Source organism: Triticum aestivum, chromosome 2A (genome assembly GCF_018294505.1).
Source record: "Triticum aestivum cultivar Chinese Spring chromosome 2A, IWGSC CS RefSeq v2.1, whole genome shotgun sequence".
Classification (NCBI taxonomy): domain Eukaryota; kingdom Viridiplantae; phylum Streptophyta; class Magnoliopsida; order Poales; family Poaceae; genus Triticum; species Triticum aestivum.
The window spans coordinates 83,887,262-83,906,870 of NC_057797.1; the positions used below are offsets into that span (position 1 = coordinate 83,887,262).

A 19,609-nucleotide genomic window follows, 5' to 3' on the forward strand; every position below is an offset into this window, starting at 1 on the left:
ATCGGTTCGGCTCATTCCCGCAACTCGCAGCGCAGCGCGGCACGGCGTGACGAGGCGGGCGGCGGCGGAGGAGCACGCGTGGATGTCCCTCTTGTTCTCATCCTCATGCATGTGGAGAAAGAGTCTCCTTTACAAATAGGTCCAACTCACTCTAAACTAGCAATGTGGGACTAAACTTTAGTTCCACCTCTTGCCTTGCACGAATGGGCCGCGTGGGCCTCTAGAATTTATTAGGAATTTCTGAAACTGCTATTGGGCTAGGCCCAAAATAGACAAAATTCCAGCAATATAAATGTGATGCTTTGTTCTAAATCATGATATTTAGGTGCCGCCCGAACTTCTTCGGTGGCTTGCAATTAGTTATTGCTTCACAATAAAGGACTAGCGAGATACCACGACAAGATTCCAATCAATCAACAAGTTATAATAAAACCATTTCAAAGGACAATACACACACAAAACAACTCGAAAAGAATAAAACTACACCAAAACTTATATAAGCCATCTTCTAGCTTGAAAAATAATATGAACAAATAGTAAGTAGTAAGTGATAGGGATACCTGCAAACATTCTAGCCATACAAGAGCTTGAAGACCACAACAACCAATCACTGCTAACAACGAGATCCAATAGCCGTTAAAAGAACATCTGTTGGGGCATCACCCATGCTGGCGTAGACTTGCAATCCTTTATTATCAGTCTAGAGGTTGTAGAAAACAGACCTTATCGTACAACAAAATAAATGAAGAGGTCAAAGCGACGGTGTCAATAAATATTCCAGTCGCTTCCTTCATAGATGCACTAGCCGCCAAGATCTAAAGAGCCAACAAATCTGGCATCACACCTGCTTTGCAACACCTATCCTCACATGTAGTGACAGAACGTGAAGGGTAACTGGGGGGGGATTTATTTGTTTAAAAAATTGCATGATTAGGAGTAGTATGAGTTGATCGTTGTTCTTATCCAACACTTCCTATGAAGCACTCTATGTTTTTTTCCAACCAGAAGCACTTTTAGCTCACGCGTGGAATTATGACGACCAAGTTGTTTTCATCCATAATTTCAAAGAAAACCGAGACTGAAAAAAAGTATTGAACGAGAGCACACAAAATGAGTACTTCAGAGTCTTGCATTGTTTTTTTATGCGGGCTGGAGTCTTGCATTGTTGATCAAGCCACCGACACGACCGACCCACTGGCAGCGACATCTAGCTCGACGGTCACCGCCTGCGGCTTGGGGATGTCTGCAGACGCATTGATCTCTTTGCAGAATGAGCAAAGGAGACGATCGGTGCAACGATGACACGGTAGCCGGCGCATGCTAGGTTGAGATAGAACTCACTACTGATGCCGAAGAAGGGTCCGTCACGAGCACCACCAAGCCCTGCAGCCTGCTCCATGGTGTTGCCCTGGCCATCTCCGATCATGACAAGGACATCAATCGTCGGGTTGGAACTTCCTACGGCGCGCTGCATGTTACAGACGTGGCCACGACCACTACCTGACTACCATTCTACTTCTAAATCGATCATTTTCTCTTTACTCAGCCAAAATATTTAGTAGTATAATTTATTTCTCACTTTTGGAAGGGGGGGGGGGGGCGTGGCCCCATTTGGCCTCAATGAGGCTCTGCCAGTGCTCACATACCCTTTGTTAATGTCGAGTCAAACGTCATCGAAGTTAGGAGAGACTGAAGAGACCTTATTCCAAGCCCAGATTGCCGGTTCAACCTCGTGGATGCCGTTAGAAAAACAAAAACCAAATGAAACCATTGCCTATAAAAAATAATGAATAAGACGCTCCCTGCTCCTTCGACCGTCGATGGATGGAAGACGAGAGGGGAACCCAGACGGTGACATGGAAGCACCCTAGGTGGCAGCGGCTGGGGAGAGATTTCCATGTTGCGTGGACTTGGAAGTTGGAATGCAGGATCCTTTGCTTGGAGCCTTCAAGTTTTTCTCTCCCTGGAAAACGAAAAAATCAAAATACGCTTTCACGTTCGTATTACGCAAGCTCGTGGAGAGGACGTTCGCCCAGAGCAAGCGCATACAAGAAAACTGAAATCGGTTATGCCGCTAAAACCCTAGTAGCCCTCCACGAATGGTCGCCGCCCCCCTCCGCGCACCACCATGCTGCTCCGCCGCCTCCTCCACCCCTCCCACCACCTCCGGCGCGGCCTCCAGACCCTGACCACGACCACCAACCCCGCCGCCGCCGCCGCCGCGCCCTCGATCCCGCATCCTCTCTCCGCCCCTCTCCCATTTCGCCGCCTCCCCGCCCGCCTCCTCTCGCCGCGGCTCCTCTCCACCTCTGGCGGCGACGACGACACCAGAAGACCGTGGGCCTTCACGCAGGACTCCGGAGATCCGGACCCCTTCGCCGATGTAGACCCCGCCGCCGCCGTCCCCGGCGAAGCGCCGCTAGGGTCGAGCGCCGTCGCCGAGGACCCGTGGTCGAAGGACTTCCGCGCGGAGGACAGCGACAAGGCCGACGTGTTCGAGGAGATCTACAAGGATGCGGCCGCGGCAGCGCCTTCCGCGAGGAAGGCGGCCCCGGCCGAGCCGTGGACGTGGGATTTGGAGGGTGAGAAAGACGATCCGTTCGCCGCGAGAAAGGATGCCGCCGCGGCAGCGCGGCCTACCGCGAGAAAGGCGGCCCCGGCCGAGCCGTGGACGTGGGATATGGAGGATGAGAAAGACGATCCGTTCGCCGCGGCTGTGCTTGATGTGGGGGTTGAGGGGATCGCGGATGAGGGTGCCCAGATCGAGGAGCTTGTTGATGGGAAAGAAGAAGATGCGGAGCGTCAGCGGCAGGAGGACAAGGCGAGGGAGCAGCAGCTGATGGAAACTCTCAAAGGTGATCTAGAAATGCATATTATGTATATGTGCAGCTTGATTTCTCAGTACTCTGGTAACTAAATTGGCGTGCATGTGGTTGTGTTTATTGGTGCCGGATTAGTTAAGTGACTCTGCATATGGTTGTGTTTATGCGTACAGAATTACTGAAGTAATTGACTGAATGCCGAAGTTTAAGATATAGGTTCACAATCATAATCATACTAGGTTCCTGCGCTTGAACTGAAAGCTGCAAATACCTTTTTACTGATATTCGCTTGTCTAGAGATTGGCCCGTGGACTGTGAACTTGTCGAGGCATGCAACATTTGCATATGGTTTAGGATGTCATTGGTTTCAATGCTTCTTAAGGTTAACTTGGGATCAAGTTTGATGTAAATGTTTGTCCCCAGTAGTGCTTGCCTGATAAGGCCATTCATTCATGTTGTAAACTGCCCATATGAATGGCTAGTTTATTTGCCACTTTTAATGATCATGAATTCATAGTCTTTATTGTGCCTCTGCATGAGCGATTGGAGTATATAGTATGATCTTAGCTGCTGCGTGTGATGATTTTACAAATTTTTGTTCTGGTTTGAGTAAGACTGTATGTGGGGATCAACAGTGCATGCTGATATAAGTAACACAGTAATAACTAGGGGTGCAAGCGGCATCCTGCTTGTCCCAGAAACTTATCAATTAGCTATATCACTTGCCTAAAACTAACACTACATCTGTATAATGGTATTGTCGGCTAGCCTGCCCCGTATGCATCCCTAGTGATAATAAAAGTTTTCCCTGGTTGCAGGTCCGGATCGTGCATTTGGGGATCTCATTTCTGCCTCTGGGATTACAGAGGATATGATTGACAGTTTGATCCTCTTGAAGGATGCCAGGGGAGTACCAGGATTGCCTCCTCTAAGTGAAATACAAGATAGAGCTATCCAGAAAATGAATGCAACATCAAGCAGGGCTGAAGTAGAACGCCAAATGCAAGAGGAAATTGCTAAGGCACGTGTGAGACAAGTTGATGAGAAAGGAAGGGCTTATGGTACAGGTAAAAGGAAGTGCAGCATTGCCCGTGTTTGGATTCAGCCTGGTGATGGCAAGTTTGTTGTCAACGACAAGCAGTTTGATGCTTACTTCCCAATTCTGGACCATCGAGCTGATCTTCTTCGGCCATTTACTGTGACCAAGACGTTGGGGCTTTGGGATGTAGCTTGTACTGTGAAAGGTGGTGGTGTTTCAGGTCAGTTTCAAAAGTTCAGTCATCTCTCTACAGGCTAGGCATATCCATTGTCATGTCAATATGAAAGTGGTATTTTTACAATCATGTTAGAGGTAGATATGCTGGATATTATATGGATGCACTCAGCACATGGTAGCATATGCATGTACTAGTCCATGAGTTTTATGTACTGAAATGGGTCAGATACTCGTGCATAAACTAAAATATGCATGCTTGTGCAAAATTGCATCTTCACATGACACATCAATATGCTATGACTGGCATGTATTCAACAATTTATAACAATCTATGTCTTTCAGTTATGATTGGGTTCCGGGAGGAGAAGTATTATATCTGTACAATCATGGAGTATATATTTCTTCATGCTGTTTCCAAGGATTCTAGAACCTGAAATATGCTTGCAAGTGTAGGTTTAGAAGAACCAGTGTTTAACAATTCATCCTGGTGCTGGATCCCTTGCACCTTTCAACTATTGCACTTTCTGTTGCACCCAAACCTCTTCCAAATCGAGTTCCTTTTCTCTAACTGCAGGTCAAGTTGGAGCTGTGCGCCTAGGGATCAGCAGAGCCTTACAGAACTGGGAACCAGGACTACGCCCATATCTCAAAGCAGGTAAAAGCAGAATTAGAAACCAGGACTGCATTGCGCTATGCTCAGCGAGCATCATAGCAATTGCTGTCCTTTCTCACACGCACATGGTCTTCCAAAGTTACTAATGTCGTCATTTTTGCTCCAAACAGCTGGATATTTAACCAGAGATTCGCGTGTGGTCGAAAGGAAGAAGCCTGGAAAGGCAAAGGCAAGGAAGAGCTTCCAATGGGTCAAGCGTTAACAGGCTAGTTCTGCCTCTTTTTTGGCACAAAATTGTCAATCAGAGACGGTATATCTGACCCTGTTCTCGTAATCGTAATGCTTCAGGTCTACGTGCAAAATTACCGTGCCACTGGTGGCAGGTCCTCTGCTCGTTGTTGTGGATTTTCTAGTGAGCAGAGATCTGTATTCGCATTGGATGTGCTGTCACTTCGGCGGAAGGCCCGTCCAAGCTTTGTACTCGGATATTCCAGTCTGCATCGGTCATGGAGTTCCTGTGACACCAGATGTTCTATTTTTTGTATGCTGATACAGCAAATTGATCCGGGGAAAATCTCATTTTGACCAAAACAAGATGCAGAAGATACTTAGCCATGAGCTGTTGCCTCTGAATAAAACCGGGCCGCCAAAAATGTTCAGTTCACAATGTTCCTTTTCTCCTTTCAGTTTCATAGGAGGATGGCATGGATGTATCCATGCCAAATGAACGCAGCCGTTTTATTGATAGCTAGTTCCATACTGTATTTCTCCTTGGGGTTTTTCCGTGTGTGCAGCACAACGAAGATTAAATTTTATTTTTACAAAGAAGATTGTTCGAATTTCTTGCTTCTATTTACCGTAAGCTACTTAATCTCCTGGCTTTTGCGGACCACAATAAAATCGGATTGCATAACACAACACAGTATCAATAGGGTTCACGTTTTTTTTGAAAATTGTGTGGATATTATGTTCACGTCGGATCTGCTATGTTCAACAATGTCGATGCTGACCTTACAAAATTGGAAAGACCATCAGTCAAAAAAGAAAATTACAATCAAATTTGATGAATCTCTTGAGCATGGCTCCGCCTGTCCTTGATCACCTTTCTTGTCTTAACATCTTCTCGCGGTGCGTCCAACCGAGGGAGCTAGAGCAACCGCCCATCCCGACGTCCCTGCGCATCGTTGCGTGGTCAATCAAAGGAAAATGTCCCTCTCACCAAGCCCAGAATTTTTTAAGGAATGAGATACATAAGGTTTTATGGATGATTCTTAAAAAAAAAAACTCTCTTCGCTCTTTTATATAAGGTGTATTTTTTAGCGCAGGGTGACCAAGCACGAAATTACGACTAATTCATTGGTTCGTAGCAAGTAAATCAATTAGGTCAGAAAAGAAAGAGATACAAGCAATTAGAAGAGAGGTACATCTCTTTTTTCTGCAAGGCTAAAAAAGAAATTAGAAAAATGCATCTTACATTGTGAAATTTTATTAAAAAATAAATATAAATTATATAAAGGAACATAGGGAGTATAAGGATAAGGAGTGCCACAAGGAATCTGCTAGAGTGGGTATTTTGTGTATAATACCGGTTCTTAAGGAAAGGGGTCGTTTTAAGAAATCTGCTAGAGTTGATCTAAGTAAAGCTAGGTAACTAGCTAGGGTGGTATAACTAGCAACTAGCATCGACCAAAAATCCATCAGCATCGCGTCCGCGAGACAAGTCAACAAAGAACAAAGTTGTCGCCTAAAAATTCATCAACTTCAGAAGGTACACCTTCAAACATTACGATTACTCCTTCGAAACGAAGGTACACCATAACTGCTGGTCACTTAATACATAAGTACCTTATAGCTTAATATCTGAAATCAGGCACATATCCAACCATTATAGCTTAAAATTTACTCATAGTAAAATATCCACCACCCTAGAAATCAAATAACCGTCATAAAAACTGCTGCCGACACACCCAGGACTATAGCAGCACCACATGCAGTGTCCACCATTTTAAGTTGCTTGGTAAGCCTTCGATAATATTCAGCATCAGACCTGCACATGAAATAGCAATTGTGTTAGGTAAGCCTTTTAATGAAGATATTTACCTTTCAGGTATAATATTAATGTAAATAGGACTATCTAAGAGCAGCTCTAGCGCTAGATTCTTTAAAGACTAAAGGTTTGGCTGTAAGAAAGAAGAGAATGCTGCTTCGAAAGAATGAAAACAGTGACAAGTAGGCCTCACCGGCAAGTTAAGCACGATCAGTCTCAGCAAGCTCAGAATGCGATACATGAAAAATACAAGGATAAGAAATGCGAACAAATTGTGTATAATAGTTGTTCTTAAGGAATGGGGTTGTTTTAAGGAATCTGCTAGAGTTAATCTAAGTAAAGCTAGGTAACTTACCTAGCTAGAAGCACAAATCATCAGCTCAATTGGGTAAACTTATAACAAACATTACATAATAAAGCAATACATTTTGCTCAAATAAGTTCTTGATTTTAAGATAATGACATTGGGTTTGATAAGAGGACAGGAACAGTATCGAGCTTATATGTAAACTAAGCTGTACTACAGGCACTTACCTCAGAAGTTCAGAAAAACTATCCATGTCCCTGTGTATCTTCTCCTGGAGCCTTTCGCAGTCTGTTTCCAGGGCTTTTACTTCTTCAGAATATATGGTAGTAGGACTTCCTTCAGAAATGATTTGTCCCCCCTACAAGAATGTCAGGATATAATTTAAGGACCGCAGTTAGCTTCTAGGCTTAGCTAGCAAGTTGTGCACGTTTTGTGCAGCTCTCAAGTCAGTAGTATGCCCTATAAAAGGGCTTGTATCCATCAATTGTAAATAAGCAAGAAAGCATTCAGGCTCCAACCCTCAAAACAGCAAAGTAGCACATCTGCCAACCCAGTTCGTGTGTGTGTGTGCAATGTCGGTAGCTTGCATTGCATATAACTGGAGTTCAGTCTGTTTTTCTCTGCTTTGTCTGATGGAGGGAAGCTAGCTACCATGTAGTTCAGGCTAACAAGAATGCCCAGAATAACTAATAAAAAAAAGAAGACCATCAGTTGTGTATTGCAGTTGAAAAGTTCTGATGTACCAGTGCACAGAAGATCATCAGAAGAACCTACTAGACCATCAGTTCCGTATTGCATTAGAAGACCATCAGAAGAACTAAACAAAAAAGACCACCAGTTCAGTTGACTAAACTCTAATATGAAGAATGAGGACCTACTCAATAAAAAGTCACATGCCATACTTACAATCTGCAATGCAACATATATAGGAGGTGAGTCTATGGTTGTTCTCCTATGCAACGCATCAAACGGAAGACATACGTACAATACAACATCTATAGGCATGAAATTAGAGGGCTGATTGTTGGAGAGAATATGGACAGGCTCCAAACAAATTCAATCAAAGGAAGGGTGAAATTAGTATCATGAAAGCATAAAATTTCCAAATTCTAACCCATGACATACACACAGCTGTTCAGTTGGCTGTACTCAACTGATTCAATTAAACCAATCATGAAATTTATTTATGCAGCACGTACAGATGAAAAAAAAATAGAGTGTTCAACTGATTCTGTTTATAAAAACATGTGCGAAGCCTACTCTAAAATTCAAAGTACCCAAAGTCCCAAACTTGATCATTGGATTACCACTGTTTGATTTCTTCATGTATATCGTTCCGGCTCTCATCTGCACACCCAGAATACCACATCTTTAATTAAAGCCTCCTATATATCTTACCGTGATCTGACTGAGGCATTCGATTTGTTCATGTAACAACGCTACTGTATGGATTACATGGTGCCGCTGGAGGAGATGCACGCCGTGGCTATGCGATAGAGTGAACAGATGCTACAAATACGACTCAAATCGGAAATTCCTGAGCAAGGATTCATTTTCGATCTGATGGAGTTTAAATCAGATCCGAGTATCTTAGTGAACAGCACCCCCCTAGCATCCTTCCGAAAATTCTAAGGCAATAAATAAATGATGCATCAAACCCGGACGTAGCTGGTCAGATCTAAGGTTGTTTGCAACAAATTATGCATTAATTGTTGAGGTATTTTACTGACCGGACCACCACTGGACAAAAGCCGAGCAGCCGGCGGCGGCGAGAGCGCGTGGACGGGCCCCCGAGACCTGAGACCAAGGGCCGGCACCTTCGTCAGCAGAGAACGCAGCGCCATCAGGTCTTGCGAGTTTGTTGGCGGCGGCGGCGGCGGCGGGATCTAGGGTTTCGCTGTTCCTCTGCTTCTTGCCGAGCTAGAACGAAATAGTGAAGCGAGCGAGTGCCGATCGGGAGAACCGGGCACTGTAGCGGACCGAAGTACTGTGGCGGTCCGAGGCACTGTAACAAAACGCACTGCGAGTTTTAAAAAAAAGTTTTCTTTCTTTTTTCAGCATGGCAAAATTTCTTAAGGTCTGTCTATACAACATTTAGATGTGAGATAATACCTCACATGTAAGTATGATGTGAACGCCATCTCATTTATTTTATTTTATTTTAAGGATCCCATGCTTTATTATATTAAATAAATAGAAACTATGTTCATAGGGACCTCATTTTTTCATTGTTTTTTTTCATTGTTTGTCTGTTTGTTTGATTTTAATTTGTCAAAGCCCAAAACCCAAAATTAAAAATCAGCTCGCCCCACATCCGCCTGGGTGGCCGGCCTATACGTAAATCTGGTTGCTAGCTATCCATATAAAAAGAATCCAAACGCTAGTTTTTTTTTTGGAAAAAAAACCTGCTTGCTAGTGCTAACATCGATTTGTTAGCTTTTGCGTCTGATCATTATACATTTATAAGCACGTCTCTCAGCTAGCTTCTAGGCTACCAATGATTTTTTTTGACTTCTGGTCTTTGCAAGTTTCACTCTTATATTTTACAAATAATTTTCAGTAAGAAACAAAGTTTGGTCAAAACGTATTTCAAAAAACATGTTAATGAATTTGCATATTTTTTTCAAATTAGAAAAAATGTTAACAAATACCAAACATGTTAACGAACAATGTTTTATTATATGAAGATCATTTTCTGACTACACGCTATTTTTTGCAGTATACATTGAATATTTTCTAATATACAGTGAAATTTTCATATACGATGAACTTTCTTAATTATACATAATGAAGATATCTTTAGTTACACTAAATTATTTAAAACATATACTAAACAATTGATTGTGCAGTCAAAAAATATTCATGGATTAGAAAAAATATTCATGATTCAAAATTTGTTCGCAGATTTAGAAAATATGTTCATAAATTTGTAAAATATTCGATTTAAAAAATGGTCATAATTCTGAAAAAATGTTAAGGAATTTGAAAAATGAAAAGGTAAGGATTTTTTTTTTAAAAAAAGAATAGAAGCCAATAGAAAAACAAAAAAACTATGAAACTGCGAGCCCAGTTACGAGTCAAGGGTCGACTTGCAATTAATATGAAACAACTATGGGCCAGTTGCGAGTCAAGGGTAAACTTGCAACTGGGTAAAAGACAAAACATAGGCCCGGTTGCAAGTCAGGGTGGGCTTGCAACTGGGATGAAATAAACTACGATTCTAGTTACGAGTTGAGGGTGGAATTGCAACTTGGACAACTATGATATGAATTGCGAGTCAAGGGTGACTTGCATCTGGCCCATAGTTATTTCGAAAAAACATGAACATTTTTTATAACTTGCGAACAATTTTTGAAAAAATGAACACATTTTGAATTTTTAATTTGATAAACACGAACAAATTTATGAATTATGGAATATTTGTTGAAACTTGTGAATTTATGAAAAAAATCAAAAAGGGAAAAAAATGAGATCAACTTTTGAAAAATAGAAAAATTAAAAGGACAGGAAACCCAATGAAGAAAAAATGGTAAAATAAAAAATAATGAAGAAAACAAAAAAAACCAAAAAGTAACATAGCTACTTGGGTCGGCTCATCTGCAGTTTGTTCGCTGTCGAGGAGTAGACTTGCAACTGGGACAAAAAAAGGTCGGGCCCCGAGTGGCGAGTCGAGGGTGGACTCACAATTAGGACTAATAAAGGTTTGGCCCCAGTTGTGGGGCCAAGTTTGGACTTGCAATTGGGACAAAAAAAGTTGTGCCCTAGTTAGGAGTCGAGGGTGAACTTGTAACTGGGACAAGAAAAGGTCGAGCGCCAGTAGCAAGTTGATGGTGAACCTGCAACTAGGACAAAAAAAGGTCGGGCCCCAGTTGCGAATTGAGGGTGGACTTGCAATTGGGACTAAAAAGCTTGAGCCCCGGTTGCGAGACGAGGGTGGACTTACAACTCAGAAAAAAAGGTTGGCCCTAGTTGCGAGTCGAGGGTAGACTTGCAACTTGAACAATAAGTTTAGGTCCAAGTTGCGAGTCGAGGGTGGACTTGCAACTCGGATAAAAAAATTTGGACCCCAGTTGCGAGTCGAGGGTGGACTTGCAACTGGGACAAGAAAAAAGGTCGAGCCCTAGTTGCGGAATGAGGGTGGACTTGCAATTGGGACTAAAAAAACTCGGCCCCGGTTGCGAGTTGAGAGTGGACTTGCAACTCGGAAAAAAGGTTGGGCTTGAGTGAAGGTGAACTTGCAACTAGGACAAAAAAGGTTAGGCCCTAGTTATGATTCGATGGTGGACTTCCAACTTGGACAAAAAATGGATGGACCCCAGCTGCGACTCAAGGGTGGATTTGCAATTAGGACAAAAAATGTTGGGACCCAGTTGTGAGTCGAGAGTGTAATTGCAACCAGGGAAAAAGGTCGGGCCCCAGTTGCGGCTTGAGGGTGGACTTGCAACTGGGATAAAAAAATGTCGGTCCCCCATTTGCGAGTTGAGGGTGGACTTGCAACTGGGCAAAAAAGGTCAGGTCCTAGTTAGAGTCGTGGTGGGATTGCAACTGGGACAGAAAAAGATTGGACCTCAGTTGCAAGTCAAGGGTGGACCTGCAACTAGAAAAAAGGTTGGCCTGGGTTGCGAGTTGAAAGTGCATTTGGCACTTAAAGTATATTTCGGTGTGATGACAATGTGGTTAGTGGAAGTAATATCGGTTGCTCAAGTTTATCTCAGGATATTGGTTCCAAATTCTTCTTGATTGAGGTGTGCGACCTCCATTTTAAAAAGATCAAAGGAGAGGTCTACGATTCGAAGGTTTATTTCTGGTTCGATTCGAGTCGTAGGAAAGACCACACTATTAAAAGGGGTCTCTGAGGAAGTGTGTCGTGTGGGAATGCCATTGCCGAAACCTATACACCTAGCCGTCCCACTCCTATCACCTTTCTCCATAGTGTGCTAGTCAGGGTACCCGGAAAGTTTGCAACAGTGTCTTTCTGGATACCCCGTGCGCACGGGGGTCGACCACCCCTGTGCGCACGGGGTGTTGCGTATGTCTTTGAGTACAACATGCGGATGGGACTGACTTAGCCCGTGCGCACGGGGTCCAACGGGCAGAAACGGCTAGCTGGGCAAGAACACTGTAAATACCCCCTTCTTCCTCCTCCATCTCTAACCATAATGTTTCGTTGACCTCCACCATTGCTACACTCCATTTTGCTCATACTCTCAATCCCTCCACCCAAACTTGTTGAAACTTTGGGGATTGGGAGAGCAAGACCCGATCTACATTGACTAGTTACTCTCAATCCCTCCACCAAACCAAATCGCGTTCCCTGCAACATTTCTTCCCCATTGACTTGTTACTCTTGGAGCTTGGGCTCCTAGGCGGGTAGAGGTTCCTTCAGAAGCTTCCTTGCTTGTGGTGTGCTCCGGAGAAGTTTGTAAAGGTGTGGTGGTCGCCTTCAAGACCACCCCCGAGTGATTCGAGGCTCATCAGTCGGGGGTGACTCGAAATAGAATACGGTGAGCCTTTGTGGCGTTCCGCAAGCCTTGGCCCCCGGCACCGCTCTAAACGGAGAGTAGCTCTTCCCAAGGAAGAGTGAACTTGGGGATAAAATCTACGTCCTCGCCTCACTTGTGGTTAATCCTTTCCTGCACTTTACTCCGTCTTATATGTTTGCTGGCTTGCTGATTAGATTATTGCCTAGCATATTTGTCTCTAAGATTGCTTGTCATATAGGTTCTGTTCACCTAGTTGCATATCTAGTGAACCCTATTTATCCATTAAACCTTAAAATTGATAAGAAAGATTAAAATTTGTAGTTTCCTATTCACCCCCACTAGTCGACCGTATCGATCCTTTCAATTGGTATCAGAGCGTCATGCTCTAATATAAGGTTTTACAACCTTAGAGGTGATGACCCACAAGTGTAGGAGATCTATCGTAGCCTTTTCGATAAGTAAGAGTGTCAAACCCAACGAGGAGTAGAAGGAAATGATAAGCAGTTTTCAGTAAGGTATTCTCTGCAAGCACTGAAATTATCAGTAACAGATAGTTTTGTGATAAGGTAATTTGTAACGAGTAGCAAGTAATAAAAGTAAATAAGGTGTAGCAAGATGGCCCAATCCTTTTTGTAGCAAAGGACAAGCCTGTACAAACTCTTATATGAAGTAAAGCGCTCCCAGGGACACACGGGAATTATCGTCAAGCTAGTTTTCATCACATTCATATGATCCACGTTCGGTACTTTGATAATTTGATATGTGGGTGGACCGGTGCTTTGGTACTGTCCTTACTTGGACAAGCATCCCACTTATGATTAACCCCCATTGCAAGCATCTGCAACTACAACAGAAGTATTAAGGTAAACCTAACCATAGCATGAAACATATGGATCCAAATCAGCCCCTTACGAAGCAACGCATAAACTAGGGTTTAAGCTTCTGTCACTCTAGCAAACCATCATCTACTTGTTACTTCCCAATGCCTCCCTCTAGGCCCAAACAATGGTGAAGTGTCATGTAGTCGACGTTCACATGACACCACTAGAGGGGTGACAACATACAACTCATCAAAACATCGAACGAATACCAAATTCACATGACTACTTATAGCAAGACTTCTCCCATGTCCTCAGGAACAAATGTAACTACCCACAAAGCATATTTAGAGAGCAATTTTTATTGCGTGCACCGATGACAACTTACTTGAAGGATCTTACTCAATCCATAGGTATATATGGTGGACTCTCATGGCAAGACTGGTTTTAGGGATATTTGGCAGCACAAGTAGTATCTCGACTCGGTGCAAAGAAATTGGCTAGCAAGAGAGGGAAAGGCAAGCTCAACATGTTGGATGATCCATGACAATATAAATTTATCTCAAATGTAAGAAAGCATAACCCATTACGTTGTCTTCCTTGTCCAACGTCAACTCTTTAGCATATCATACTTTAATGAGTGCTCACAATTATAAAAGATGTCCAAGATAGTATATTTATATGTGAAAAACTCTCTTTCTTTATTATTTCCTATTAATTGCAACGATGACCAAAACTATGTTTGTCAACTCTCAACAACTTTTATTCATCATACTCTTTATATGTGGAGTCATTACTCTCCATAAGATCCATATGATCTCTTTATTTCTTTTTATTTCTTCTCTTTATTTTTATTCCCTCAAGATCATAGCAAAATAATCAAGCCCTTGACTCAACACTAATCTTTATTATATATAGCTCACGGACTCGATTACATAGGAAGATCATAAAGCAAAACTCGCAACTAGATCATACTAAAACTTTATTCTACTAGATCAAGATATTATCAAAAGGATCGAACTAAGAAAAATGATAAAGATAAAAGTGATGGTGATACGATACCGGGGCACTCCCCCAAGCTTGGCAGTTGCCAAGGGGAGTGTCCATACCCATGTGTTTATGTCTCCTTCTTCGGGGGTGGTGATGTGATATTCTTGGTGATGATGCCCCTCAAGATACGATTCTCTTCTTCGAGCTTATCGACTTGCTGCTTGAGGTCCATTATTTCCTTACGGAGCTTGCCCATGACGGCTAAAGCTCCCTTCACCCAAGGATGTTGCATAGTTGCGGGAGAACAAGTAACACTCTTTTTCATATTTTCATAAGAAAGAAAACTAACATTGGAAGGGATGATCGAGTTTGGAATAGCCGAGCTATGTAGTTCCCCCATAGTGAATCCTGCTCGAAAACGGGAAGTAACTTCTTCATCCTCCTCCATGGCATCTATCCTTTTCAAATCAACCTCCATCTCTTCCTCAGTTGATGGCACAAAGTGGTCAGCATTGCTGTTTGCTCTTGTCCCCGGTGTTGGATGAGGCACCCGACTCTCCCTGACTGACTCTTGTGAAGACATCTTGCTCTAAATCTGCAGCAGAAACAACTCGAAACCAAAACAGAGGATATTCGCGTGATACGGTGGTCAAAACCTTCGGGAGATTATATAATGAATTTTTACCGACCAAAAGAAGTATCGTGCAAGAAAACAAAGTCCGGAGGGCACACAAGGTGCCCACGAGGCAGGGGGCGCGCCCAGGGGGTAGGGCGCGCCCTCCACCCTCGTGGAAGCCCTGTCTCCTTCCCGGACTGCTTCTTATTTTCCTATTTTCTTAAATATTCCAAAACGGAGAAAAATTGCCATTAGAACTGTTTTGGAGTCGGTTTACTTATCGTACCACATACCTATTCCTTTTCAGAGTCTGAAACGTTCTGGAAAGTGTCCCTTATGTATTCCTCCGGGGTTACGGTTTCAATAACATTAGTTTCAACATTTATAGGATTACCTGAGATATAATGTTTGATTCTTTGGCCGTTCACCATCCTCGGATTTGTGCCTTCAAAGTTGTTGATTTTTATGGCACCGGAACGATAGACCTCCTCGATAACGTAAGGACCTTCCCATTTGGAGAGAAGTTTGCCTGCAAAAAATGTTAAACGAGAGTTGAATAGCAACACATAATCACCTACATTAAACTCACGCTTTTGTATCCTTTTGTCATGCCATCTTTTAACTTTTTCTTTAAACAGTTTGGCATTCTCATAGGCCTGGGTTCTCCATTCATTGAGTGAACTAATGTCAAAAAGCCTCTTCTCACCGGCAAGTTTGAAGTCATAGTTGATCTCTTTAATAGCTCAATATGCCTTATGTTCTAGTTCAAGAGGTAAGTGACATGCTTTACCATAAATCATTTTATACGAAGACATACCCATAGGATTTTTATATGCAGTTCTATAGGCCCATAATGCATCATCAAGTTTCTTGGACCAATTCTTTCTAGATCTATTAACAGTCTTTTGCAAAATTAATTTGAGCTCTCTGTTACTCAATTCTACTTGACCACTAGACTGCGGGTGATATGGAGATGCAATTCTATGATTAACATCATACTTAGCAAACATTTTACGAAAGGCACCATGAATAAAATGTGAACCATCATCAGTCATTAAATATCTAGGGACTCCAAACCACAGAAAAATAACTTCTTTAAGCATCTTAATAGAGGTGTTATGATCAACACTACTAGTTGGAATAGCTTCTACCCACTTAGTAACGTAATCAACAACAAATAAAATATGTGTATATCCATTAGAGGAAGGAAAAGGTCCCATGTAATCAAAGCCCCAAACATCAAATGGTTCAATAACGAGTGAATAATTCATAGGCATTTCTTGACGTCTACTAATATTACCAATTCTTTGATATTCATCACAAGATAAGACAAACTTACAGGCATCCTTGAAGAGAGTAGGCCAATAAAAACTGAATTGCAATACCTTATGTGCAGTTCTATCTCCAGCATGGTGTCCTCCATAAGCTTCGGAGTGACACTTGCGTAGGATCCGTTCCTGTTCATGCTCAGGTACACAACGTCTAATAACACCATCTACTCCTTTATAAAGATGTGGGTCATCCCAGAAGTAATGTCTTAAGTCATAGAAACACTTTTTCTTATGCTGGTATGTGAAACTAGGTGGTATAAATTTAGCAACAATGTAATTAGCATAATCAACATACCATGGAGCAGTACGAGAAGCATTTATGACAGCTAATTGTTCATCAGGAAAGCTATCATCAATAGGTAGTGGGTCATCAAGAACATTCTCTAACCTAGACAAGTTGTCTGCGACGGGATTCTTAGCTCCCTTTCTATCAATAATATGCAAATCAAATTCTTGTAGCGGGAGGACCCATCTAATAAGTCTAGGTTTAGCATCTTTTTTTTCCATAAGATATTTAATAGCAGCATGATCAGTGTGAATAGTTACTTTAGAATCAACAATATAAGGTCTGAACTTATCACAAGCAAATACAACTGCTAAGAATTCCTTTCCAGTAGTAGCATAATTTCTCTGGGCATTGTCTAGAGTTTTACTAGCATATTGAATAACATTTAATTTTTATCAACTCTTTGTCCTAGAATAGCACCTACATCATAGTCACTAGCATCACACATGATTTCAAAGGGTAAATTCCAATCAGGTGGCTGAACAATAGGTGCAGGAATCAAGGCTTTCTTAAGTATTTCAAATGCTTCTACACAATCATCATCAAAGACAAAAGGAATATCTTTTTGTAATAGGTTAGTCAGAGGCCAGGAAATTTTTGAGAAGTCCTTAATGAACCTCCTATAAAAACCGGCATGACCAAGGAAACTTCTTATACCTTTGATGTCCTTGGGACACGACATCTTTTCAATAGCATCAACTTTAGCTTTGTCAACTTCAATACCTCTTTCAGAAATTTTATGCCCCAAGACAATGCCTTCATTAACCATAAAGTGGCACTTCTCCCAATTCAAGACAAGGTTAGTTTCTTCACATCTCTGCAAAACTCGATCAAGGTTGCTCAAGCAATCATCAAAAGAGGATCCATAAACAGAGAAATCATCCATGAAAACTTCACAAATCTTTTCACAAAAGTCAGAGAATATAGCCATCATGCATCTTTGAAAGCTAGCAGGTGCATTACATAAACCAAAAGGCATACGTCTATAAGCAAAGGTACCGAAAGGGCAAGTAAAAGTAGTCTTTTCTTGATCATCAGCTGACACAGGTATTTGAGAGAAACCAGAGTAACCATCTAGAAAGCAAAAATGTGTATGTTTGGATAATCTTTCTAGCATTTGATCAATGAAAGACAAAGGGTAATGATCTTTTTTAGTAGCTTTATTTAATTTGTAGAAATCAATCACCATCCTATAACCTATAATAATTCTTTGCGGAATCAATTCATCTTTATCATTAGGAACGACAGTAATACCTCCCTTCTTAGGGACACAATGGACATGACTTACCCACTGACTATCAGCAACGGGATAAATTATACCTGCTTCAAGGAGCTTTAATATTTCTTTTCTCACCACTTCTTTCATCTTAGGATTTAGCCGTCGTTGGTGATCAATAACTGGTTTGGCGTCTTTCTCCAAATTTATTTTGTGTTGACATAGAGTGGGACTAATGCCCTTAAGATCATCAAGAGTATATCCAATAGCAGCACGGTGCTTCTTCAGAGTTTTCAGTAATTTCTCTTCTTCATGCTCTGAAAGGTTAGCACTAATAATAACAAGATATATCTTCTTTTCATCAAGATAAGCATATTTAAGAGTATCAGGCAATGGTTTGAGCTCAAACACGGGATCACCCTTGGGTGGAGGAGGATCCCCTAGGATTCCAACAGGCAAGTTGTGTTTCAAATTAGGTCCCTATTTAAAGAATACTTCATCTATTTCCCTTCTTTCATTCATAAACATATCATTTTCATGGTCTAGCAAATGTTGTTCTAAAGGATCAGTAGGAGGCACGACAATAGAAGCAAGACCAATAATTTCATATTTACTAGGCAATTCTTTATCATGGACTTGTCTACGAAATTTAGCAAAATTAAACTCATGAGACATATCCCCTAAACCAACAAAAACAATATCCTTATTGTAGTCTATCTTAGCATTAACAGTATTCAAGAAGGGTCTACAAATATAATGGGACAAAAATCATCTTATGGGGAACCGAGAACAAGAAAATCAGTAGGGTATTTAACTTTCCCACACAAGACTTCAACATCTCTAACAATCCCAACTGGTGAAATAGTATCTCTATTGGCAAGCTTAATTGTAACATCAATCTCTTCTATCTCAGCAGGTGCAATATCATGCATAATTTCTTGGTATAAGGAATGAGGTATTGCACTTGCACTAGCACCCATATCAGATAAGCCATGATAGCAATGATCTCCTATTTTAACAGAAATAATAGGCATGCCTACAACAGGTCTATGTTTATTTTTAGCATCAGGTCTAGCAATTCTAGCAGCTTCATTGCAGAAGTAAATAACATGCCCATCAATATTATCGGCCAAGAGATCTTTAACCATAGCAATACTAGGTTCAACTTTAATTTGCTCACGGGGTTTAGGTGTCTAAATATTACTTTTGTTGACTACAGTTGAAACTTTAGCATGATCCTTTATTCTAACAGGAAAAGGTGGCTTCTCAATATAAGCAACAGGAACAACAGGATCATCATAAGTGATAGTCTTTTCTTAAACTTTAATAGGTGCAACTACTTTTACTTCAATGGGAGGATTATATTTAAACCACTTCTCCTTAGGGAGATCAACATGAGTAGCAAAGGATTCACGGAAAGAAGCTATTATCTTAGAGTCAAGTCCATATTTAGTGCTAAATTCACGGAAAGCATTTGTATCTATAAAAGATTTAACACAATCAAACTTAGGTGTTATACCTACTCCTTACCTTCGTCGAGGTCCCAATCTTCAGAGTTGCATTTAATTATTTCCAATAAATCCCATTTGAATTCAATAGTCTTCATCATAAAAAATCCAGTACAAGAAGTATCGAGCATGGAGCGATTACTGAGAGAAAGCTGAGCATAAATTTTTTTGAATGATCATTTCTTTTGAGAGCTCATGATTGGGGCATGAATATAACATCGACTTAAGCCTCCCCCAAGCTTGAGCGACGCTTTCTCCTTCGCGAGGCCAAAAATTATATATATAATTACGATCTCGATGAACAAGATGCATAGGATAAAACTTCTGATGAAATTCCAATTTCAATCATTGGTAGT

General features: G+C 41.5%; 2 protein-coding genes across 2 annotated transcripts; one reads left to right on the forward strand and one right to left on the reverse strand.

Moving 5' to 3' along the window:
* Positions 1-2,066: 2,066 nt before the first annotated feature.
* On the forward strand, positions 2,067-5,490 carry LOC123187665 (30S ribosomal protein S9, mitochondrial). Its single transcript, XM_044599584.1, has 5 exons — positions 2,067-2,855; positions 3,641-4,081; positions 4,613-4,693; positions 4,822-4,916; positions 5,000-5,490. Exons 1-4 carry the CDS (start codon positions 2,129-2,131, stop codon positions 4,911-4,913), a joined length of 1,341 nt encoding a protein of 446 aa, XP_044455519.1. The 5' UTR covers positions 2,067-2,128; the 3' UTR covers positions 4,914-4,916; positions 5,000-5,490.
* Positions 5,491-6,420: 930 nt separating this feature from the next.
* LOC123187666 (uncharacterized) lies at positions 6,421-9,013 on the reverse strand. The gene is made up of 3 exons (XM_044599585.1): positions 8,736-9,013; positions 7,233-7,363; positions 6,421-6,698 (listed from the first exon to the last, which is right to left on the reverse strand). Exons 1-3 carry the CDS (start codon positions 8,847-8,849, stop codon positions 6,584-6,586), a joined length of 360 nt encoding a protein of 119 aa, XP_044455520.1. The 5' UTR covers positions 8,850-9,013; the 3' UTR covers positions 6,421-6,583.
* Between the last annotated feature and the right edge of the window lie 10,596 nt (positions 9,014-19,609).